This window comes from Hippocampus guttulatus, chromosome 12, assembly GCF_054856545.1.
Source record: "Hippocampus guttulatus isolate MCC_2025c chromosome 12, RoL_Hgut_1.0, whole genome shotgun sequence".
In the NCBI taxonomy this organism is placed as follows: domain Eukaryota; kingdom Metazoa; phylum Chordata; class Actinopteri; order Syngnathiformes; family Syngnathidae; genus Hippocampus; species Hippocampus guttulatus.
Genome location: NC_141272.1, coordinates 1188112 through 1197228, shown reverse-complemented (window position 1 = coordinate 1197228; position 9117 = coordinate 1188112). Strand labels below are relative to the sequence as shown.

Below are 9117 nucleotides of genomic sequence, written 5' to 3'. Positions count from 1 at the left end.
CTCGCGCGCCTCGCTGAATACCGGAACTCCACTAGGCTTGCCTTCAAAATAAGAGATTTATTTCGGCGAAATAATCGAAATACAAATGTACTGTACAGTACTTATGAACGTCTTGCCTTCAAAATAAGATTCACCACTTACGCTCCTTTTTGCATGGTATTTGCAGTACTGTATTGTAGTTCATTTTTCACCATTTACACATTTCTGTTGTAGTACTGTATCCCAAAAACATTCATTGTACAAATGAACAATATTTGACAAAGGTACATTTTATTTTTAATTGTAACATTAAGTGTACACAACACCAAATTCAGGACATGGCAAAGACTATTTACAACATCCGACTACAACTTCTACATCTTTAAAAATATGCATCTCTTCTACTCACTATATATGCAAATTGCACTCCATCCATGCATTATCCAAACCTGAAAGTCTCGGGCGCGCCGGAGCCTATCCCAGCTCTCTTCGGGAAGTAGGCGGGCTGCACCCTGAACTGATTGCCAGTCAATCGCAGGCAAGTCACATTGCAAGTTGATAAAAACAGACTCGAATAAAGCTTCCAATAGCGCTATGTACAGTTATTCATTGAAAATAGTTTTGTCCACAAAGAAACTAAGAAGTGTGTAACAGGCTCAAAAAATAATGTTTTCCTTAAATATAAATGTCATTTGCTGAAAAGCTGTTCCAAATACAAAGTACAATTTTTTTTTGTAATGCATAACGCACTCATAGCATTACAGTAGATCTGCAGCATTTCAAAGTAGTTTGACTACAGTCCATTTAAATCAGCATCCATAATTCCCATCTAAAATGGCCGCCGAATAAAATCCCACACGTACACAAGCACACGCACACATCACTAAGTAATACGTCCTCCCTTATTACGTTTTTCTCTCAAATACATTCTTTACTGCACAGTAAAATTCTTCCACTTGTGTGAAAGAAAATTGCACAATTCCCCTTTAAGATGAATTGCAAAGCTTTGGTATGTTATTTCTATTTAGCGTGTGACCGGTAAGTATACACCATGCCAGAGTGCAACAGAAATCCGTGTGCCAAGTTCGTGGCAGAGTCAAGAAGATTTCAGCCTGTAATAAGATAAGGTGCATAAAACAAATGTATTGGGCAATCCTATCGAAAATGTTTTTCATCTCGATGTGTAAAATCTTGAGGGGGAAAGGGAAAAGCGGTGGTGACCAAAGAAATGAACTCTTTTCGGGCGCAGTTGCGTGTGAATGCCTCGTCAATAGTGCAAGAAGAGCTGTCGAGCGCGTGGCGGTCAAAGGCTGGATCCCGACACCTTGGCGTCGGGCAGGAAGGCGGCGACGGCCCAGTAGCCGCGTGCCCGGCCGATCACGTCGCGCATCTCCCCGTTGAGTTCGGTCAGCTTGGCCGAGACGTCGCTCAGGTCCCGTTTGCAGCCCACCAGAGCCAAGGTGCCCGTCCGGCCCAGCGTCTGGTGGCGGAAGTAAATGCTGAGCAGGGTCTGGACCTCGTCCTCCGAGGGGCTGCCGAAAATGTCGTTGGGCCACGTTGTTCTGGAAACAAAAAGATTTTCCTTGGAGGTTACGCCGGAGGCTGACGGAGGATGTCCACAAGTTAAACTCACCGTCACTGTCAAATATTTTCAGAATCAGTGATTCTCTGAATAATTGCACCAAAAATGAAAATTAACCGATGCAAGTTGTTTATTTGTGATGCTCAAAAGGTTTGAAATAAGCAACAATGACAGAGAATATTTACTTTGTGAGGCTTTTTTTTTTTTTTTAGGTGAAACTATGGCTCTGAATGATTCAGCGATTCGCAACATGACTGGCAATGAATTTGATGATTGATTCATGGGCAAACCTTAACCTTCAAACCCAGCCAAAAAGGTCCCATTTGAAATGGAAAAGTAATTTTTCAATATTTTGGGAATATTCCGAGTTTCCACTTCCCCCAATATGGTCCAGTTTCGTCCCCGCGCCATGTCACCTGCACTCCCGAATGTAGCGAATGGCCGAGGTGAAGCCGCCGCTCTTGAGAACTTCCAAGATGGCCTGCACAGCCGCCTCGGACGAGCTGAAGGCGCACGGCTCGCCCGGCGTCCTTTTGTCATCTTCCAACGCCGCCGCTCTCAGCTGGCTCCTCAAGTCGCTCAGCTCTCGGGACATGTCGCTGAGCTACGGGTCCAGGCGGCAACATGTCACAAAGTCAAGGCGGTTGCAGCGCTATGATCCCCAAGCGCTCACATTTCAAACTCATCTGACATTACCCTGCAAAAATCAACGGCTAACAGAAACAACACGCGGTGAAGACTCTCCACAACGTCTGGCAACAAGCCAGGCTAAACTTAGTTCCTCGCAGTTCTGGCCGTCTTCTTTGTCTACATACTTGTCTAACTGAACCGTTCAATTCTTTCTATTCAGTTTAATTGTTAGTACAGTATGTCGAAAGTACAATACTGCAGAGTGCTTTTTTTCTTTTTATTTGTCAAGGCGTCACTTGGGTGTACCTACTTTGGGAAGAGAGCTGATTGCGTAGACCTGCTCGACCAGTTTACAGTAGGACTGAAACAGCAGTAACAGCTGAAAGTGGAGTTTGTAGAGTCTTTGACACAGCTCCAGTTGCTGAAATGCGCAAAAAACACGATTTTCTGTCATCGTTTTCACACTCTGCTTTATTCTCTGCTTTTCTAACAGTCGCCGGTTCCGTAAGTAAAACAAGCAAGGCCAGCCTAAAGCGGCTAACTTCAGACATGAAATTAAAATGACGACAATAGAGAAAAAGAAGCCGGCTCCAACTTACAGCAAGAGATCCCATTTGCTACAAAGCCAGCATGTCACGGGACAGAAACAGAAGTGAGCAAGCAAAGAGAATCAAAGGGCGGCCCATGCAAGTCACTTTGTGTGCCGCCCCCCGCCCCCATTGCTCAAAAAAGATGATTTCGCTCACATTCACAGGCAGCAGAGCCGCTATGCAATTTCACTTGACTGGTCCCTATACCTTTTACTAAAAATGATGTCTATGTGTGACCTGCGAGTGGCTGGCAAGCAGCACGTCCGCGACCCTCCTGAAGATAAATGGACCAGATCATGGATGGATGCTGTTCAATTAGGGGGGTGTCTTACCTGTGGGGAATTACGGTACGTGAGCGTAAACGTTCCATAATATGCCCCCTTTTACGATGACATGCGGCAAAAGAAGCTTATGAAAAGTATGTAAGGGGGAAACACTCACAGGGCCACGGCGTCACAGCGATCGCAATGCAGAAGGTACGGTGCGAGAGCTTAGTTGGAGTGGAAATGATTTTAAACACCATTCCAAATGCACATAAGCAAGAGAGCTTTTCATCAGTCGTACATCAAGTACCCTGGCGCCCGCTCTTACCAAACATTCTCAAAAGGTCTCCAGAAAAGGATTTTTGATGGACTTTTTTTAATGGACACTGTGATGCTTTTTAAGCCCCCAACCGGCTGTTACCTTTTCCTCCTGCTCCATGGGTTGGCGTGTCGTGTCGGGACTTGGGAGGAAGGTGGCCTTACAGCTGCTCAGCCACTTGGAACCAGAACGTGGAATGATTGATTGCAACTCCACCAGATATATTCAAGCCCGCTTTACCGTTCCTTACCGTGAGAGTTGCCTCCTTTTTGCTGTTGTAAGTATCCAGGTACTCTTGCAGCTCCAGCACGCTGAATTTCATTTTATCCAGGAGACCGTACGACATGATCTGTGAACAGTGAACGCCAGGCGTTGCGCTCCAGATACCTTCGATACAACACGGCGTTTGAAACGGACGCGTTCGTCCTCCGACGCGTCAGGTGACTCACCGTGTCGGCGTCAATAAACAACAAGGGGCACTCGGCACACGTGGTCAGCATTTGAGACGACCTCAGCAACTTTGCTCCTAATCCTCTCAGGTTGTCGTTGAGGGAACTCACAGCGTCGCGGGTCAGTGAGCTAAATTTGCTCTGGATACTCTGTGATCAAAAAACAGATCTTCAAGTCACAGTTTGTCCACAACTGCACTGTTATGAGGGGATGCACAAAAAAAAAAAAACTACAACTAGACTACAGAATCCTGCCGAACCCTGACCTAAGTGAACGTGCACACACCGCCTGTTGATTTTGTGCTGCATTTTTTTTTTCCTCAACCGTGTCTTGCAAAAATCCTTCAAAGCGGGATATGCAAAAAAAAAAAAAGGATCATTAGTCTTCCTGTCCAAAAGTCAAGGCGTACCTGGAAGAGGCAGCAGAACACGTGGAAGGTGTAGACGGCGCAGGAGCCGTCCGAGTCGCACGCCAGCTGGTTTAGGTGGGCGCGCCAGGCCTCCTCGGCGTTGTCGCACGCCGCCGGCTGGAATGCCGCCAGGATGGCGGAGAAGAAGGGCGAGGGTGGCGGCGAAGAGCCCGAGCCCACCGTCACGTCATCTCGCTCGTCCTCTGCGAGGCTGATGGCCAAAGAAGAGTTCAGACGGCGTGTTTAGCCAGCACGAGTGGCAAAAAGTTTGATGATGACACACAGATGAGGCTATTGCAACTAAGCTGCAGTAATAAAACTCACAGAGGATAAATAATATATGACCGGGAGTATTTTTGTATGCTCTATCGCATGTGTTGTTACCGCTTGTGTTCAACAGCAGTTGTTCAAAGGGGAAGTCGAGTCATTAAAATTCTTTAGAATACGTTCTATGCGCCCCCAGTACGTTACTTCGCTTCCGGGGAAGAAGCCAGGTGGGCGTACCTGGGCAAGCCGCTGCGGAGGTCCGGATCTTTGTAGAGAGTGAGCGAAGCCTCCGGAGTGTCGCCGCAGTGAAACTCAGGAGGGAGGGAGCTTACGGAGGGCGATGTGTCCTGCTCGTTTGCGTCTTCATCTGCTTGTAAAAACTGTTTGAAAGCAGGAGACGTGCTTCTTCAGCATGTTTATACACACAGCAATGCAGTAGGCAGCAAAATGTGAATACAGTGAACCCTCGCCAATGTACGTACTTTGGGGAGAACACAACACCCCCCAAAAAAATGTCGGAAATACTTGTACGTAAATAAGTGTACTAAGGCAACTCTAAAATGTTCATTTCACTGGCAAATGTCCACGCTTCACGTTGGGGCTCGGGCTCACCAACTCTTTAGCGAAGGTTCACAGTATCCACAAATAACATGCACAGTTGTCAACATCATGATTTTTTTTTTTTTGGGTGGTAAATGGTCGCACTAACCTTGCCAGGGACGCTCCTCGAGGTTTTTGTCTTTCTTTAGAAGGATTTGTTGTGCCAATTACACTGATTTTGAGTCTTAAGTGCCAGCCCAGCACACTCTTTTTCATTTCGGGGGGGTCGGCAATGTGTACACCTTGTGTAGGTCCCGCATGCCCAAACAGGAGTTCTCCCCGCCCGCACATAGAAGCAGTAGGTATACACATTGCCTCTTATAGCAGAGCGACACACAGAGAGGGGGGTTCTACGATCCCAGCATAATTTCTACTATTAAATAAAGCGTTATGATAAAGCCGGCTTTGCCAGTTCATTCCCTTCTAACATGCAAAAAGAAAACAACACCATTGTCACATGCTCTTCTAAAGGAGAGGAAAAGTCAGAGAGGAGAGAACGTATGAGGAAGAACCCAAAGCGTTGAAGGAAGAACCCAAAGGTAGAGCGAGCGTAGCGACTATTTAGCAAAATTGGTGAAAAACTCGAGAATAGAAGAGCGGTAGGAGCTGGTCGTCTCCAGAATCTCAGACACCCTGAAGCCCTTATTCACCCGCTGCTTCGAGTCCTCCGGCAGTTGGACCTCGAAACTGTGATTTTTGCTGCTGAGAGGCGTGGAGTTGGCTGACATGTTGCTACAAAAGGAGGGAGAGTCCATGTTACGGATCTCGGCGGTTGGGGAGAGGTCGCCGGCCTGCGGAAAGAGACACGTCGGAGATGGCTTAAAACAGCGGGGGGGGGGGGGGGGGGGGGCGCGCCACATTCCTCAAGTGCAAAGAAGCGGCAGGTTCATATGCCAGAAATCCGCTTCCGTGCTCGCTGTCAAGTGTGTACGGATGGCACACTTAATATTCCGTGACAGCGTGGATATTTAGTTTTTTCTTTTAAAAAAATGCATCGTGTTCACCGAACCCATATCATCATTGAGATATCGGGCTAACATATCCAGCTATTGCATTTCGGCCATATGGCACAGCCGGAATATGAAGCGCATCCGGTTAGCAAGAGACGGCGCGATCTCTGATGGCCCCGCGAATAAACAAACCCTCACACGTCATTTGACCAGAGAAAAGTGGGTAAATGCCTTGAATCATCCGCACTACGTTCCGTAAGTCCATCTATGGCATTTCAAATCGTATGTTAGCATTAAGCTAGTGGACAAAATGACTGAACGCGTTGCTGTTTAACCCCTTTCACGCACCCTGTAATCCGTAATCTGATCAAATGATTAGCTGTCCACTGTTGTAACCAATGTCCCTGAAAGAGTTAAATATTCATTTTTCTAAAATTCTCTTTTGCTTTATGTATCCGTTATAATGTCAACTTTAACTGGGAATGACAAATAAGGGTGAGTGACTCTTGTATAAATCAAGAAAGAATATGTGCCCCTACTAGCTGCGAGCGGGAGAGGATTTGGCTGGCCGAGAGGGAATCCTCCTCCTCCTCGGAGGAGGAGGAGGACTCCTCCGAGTCGTCTTCGCCAGTGACGCGGCTCAGGCCGGGCATGCTGCTGGACAGGTGGCTCTCCTCCAGGGCGCGCAGGTCGCTCTGGTCCAGGCTGTCCACCGAGTGTCGGCGCACACCCCAGTTGAAGTTGTCCACCGTCTCACCCTGCGACAAGCAAAAAAAAAAAAAAAAGACTCTGGAATATCATATAGGCAAAAATAATAATAAATTCCAGTATAAACCACAGGCAGGTCAAAAACGACAACCACAACAACATGCATACTTCATGTGCCAGGAATTAGTCACATCTCAAACACGCTGCACAAGTGGTGGCATGCGCGCACAGCAAAAAGAGCAGAGAAACTTACCTGCAACTCCTGGATAGCGCACAAAAAAAGAAAAATACAACATTACTTCATCACTTTTTCATATGCGATCATACAGTAAATTTTCGAATGCCATTTTTGTGGAAAATGCATAATAGCGCCGAACAGCTGCCACCGAAATGAAATGTTGAGTGCTTCGCTGAACTGCTGGAATTGAAAGTTGGAATGTGAAGGATGAGGAACTTGATGCTTCAGCTACTTGAATGTTTTTTTTTTTCAATATGGGTATTGTAGAATTTTTGCAATGGGTAAAATAGCTCCCTTAATGTCCCAAATTTGTGAATAAATGATTTGAATCGGTTGAAAAATGTGTAAGGGGTCAAAAGTTAAAAAAAAAGTGAGGAAAATCCAACTGCTCTCCAGGTCATCCTGCGGCATGTACTGTACTTTACGTGCGCAGTGAACTCACCTCTCCGTCTTCAAGCTCCACATCCAGGAAGTCAAAGTCTCGGAAGACCCGGAACTGCTGCTCCGAGGTGGTGTCGTCCACCGTGTCGGCTTCTCGACTTCCGTCTTCGGATGAAACCAGGCTCGGCTGGCGCTCCATCAGATCCAGCTCGCCGCAGCTCGAGAAAATCACCTGTCACCGGTTAAAAAAAAAAAAAGGGAAGTTAAAACCGCCGTTCTGTCAATGCTGACGAGATCGTGTTACGCCGTAGCTTTACCGAAGGGTTTTTTGTGAGGCCCACTTCCTGCCCGCACAAAGATAAAACGTGCACAAGTTTCTCTCTGGTTCTTTTCTGCAGAGAAGGGGAAGAAAAACGGGGTTTGAAGCAGCACAAACTTTCAACGAGGCTTTTGTCCCTATCTACACAACAAGCTCTTCGGCAGAGGCAACGAAACGGGAACCTGGAAAACTTGAACAAAAATGAACCTTCTAGTCACATCAGATGGAAGACTGAGGCCTGAAAGAGTCGTGCGTCTTTACCTCGCTTCCTTCCTACCTAGCAACGACATACCTTCCATTACCCAACGACTTCATTCCTTGTGTCATCCAAAAAAACAACAAGATAATTTACGGGTTTTACAATATTTGTAAATGCTGTACATTGTGTTATACATTTTTTTTTTTTTAAGGAAGGCTCCTTGAATTAAAGTCGGCAAGCTTTATCGAACCGCCCGCCATCCTCCCTTCCCTTCGTCATTCCTTTCCCTCCCAACTTTCACCTCTGCCGATTTCGCTTCCTTTCCTGCGCCGAGCTGTAAAAGCGTTTCCATGAAGTTCGCGGAAACGCAGCGGCATCACCTGGGAAGACTGAGGCCTCTTCCAGCTGACCGGCACCAAGACGTTCTTGGACGTGGACCCCAGAGAGCCGGAGGAGGAGGAGGTGGTGGTGGTGGTGGTGGTGCTGCGCGTCACCGCCGCGCTTCTGCTCTTGCCGTCTCGGACCGGGCAGGGGCGCAGGTCATCGTAGCGCCGACCGATCACGGGCGTCTGACACAAACGCGGCCATGTAAGCACGGGAGGAAAAATGCGCTCTGCACACTTAGCAGCCTGTCCAGGCGTCTCGGTGTTGTCACACACACAAACACGCACGCCGTTGGCAAAGAATCACTGATACGCGCACAAAAGACAGGCAGCAATGATGTGACATCACATCCTGCCATTCATGCGCTACACAAATAGCTCTGTGTTCCAGTGGCACCCCCTTTTTTTTTTTTTCTCCCCACGCATGCTGCCGCTTATTTATTTTGTTTACCTTTTCAGCTTCGAGTCTAATCATCAGTTGAGGGGAACATAAGGAAAGGGTGCGGTGGGTAAAAATGTTTCCCTTTTTCTGAAGAATTTCAGCAAGATTTTGCACCACGCCCACCACACCCTGGAATAATGGCCCTGGGGGGGTTTTAGCGGGACGGGTTTTTCCGCGTGAGAAAAGAAAGAAGTCTCACATAAACTCGTGTAAGAAGAAGGTCGTTCACCTCGGATATGTCAAAGTGGAAATCCAGCGTTTTCCCAGGCAAGGCCTTAGACGAGCGCTCCCACACCCGGCCGATGTCCTCGTAGGAGAGGTCGCCGGAGGGCTGCGCCAAACTGGCCGAGCGGCTCACCACCAGCTTGAGGATGTTCAGCGCTTCCCTCCAGTGGGCCGTCTACAGTC

General features: G+C 47.5%; 1 protein-coding gene and 1 long non-coding RNA gene across 5 annotated transcripts in view; one reads left to right on the top strand and one right to left on the bottom strand.

The window, feature by feature from the left end:
* Positions 1-253: 253 nt before the first annotated feature.
* Positions 254-9117, bottom strand: part of LOC147196884 (protein furry homolog) — a 39761-nt gene continuing 30897 nt past the window's right edge. For 3 of the 4 annotated variants that reach the window (XM_086124740.1, XM_086124742.1, XM_086124741.1), the window contains 15 exons: positions 8939-9109; positions 8265-8453; positions 7684-7758; positions 7428-7598; positions 6579-6797; positions 5740-5880; positions 4727-4869; positions 4223-4433; positions 3813-3962; positions 3614-3712; positions 3466-3540; positions 2791-2808; positions 2502-2612; positions 1978-2165; positions 254-1541 (listed from right to left, as the gene is read on the bottom strand). In XM_086124740.1, coding sequence (XP_085980866.1) covers positions 1283-1541; positions 1978-2165; positions 2502-2612; positions 2791-2808; positions 3466-3540; positions 3614-3712; positions 3813-3962; positions 4223-4433; positions 4727-4869; positions 5740-5880; positions 6579-6797; positions 7428-7598; positions 7684-7758; positions 8265-8453; positions 8939-9109 — 2220 coding nt within the window. In that variant the 3' untranslated portion in view covers positions 254-1282. The remainder of the gene's footprint in view (positions 1542-1977; positions 2166-2501; positions 2613-2790; positions 2809-3465; positions 3541-3613; positions 3713-3812; positions 3963-4222; positions 4434-4726; positions 4870-5739; positions 5881-6578; positions 6798-7427; positions 7599-7683; positions 7759-8264; positions 8454-8938; positions 9110-9117) is intronic. The other variant, XM_086124743.1, reaches the window with a different exon arrangement.
* On the top strand, positions 5929-8138 carry LOC147196886 (uncharacterized). Its single transcript, XR_015102402.1, has 2 exons — positions 5929-6294; positions 7443-8138. It is a non-coding gene; the product is annotated as an uncharacterized LOC147196886 (long non-coding RNA).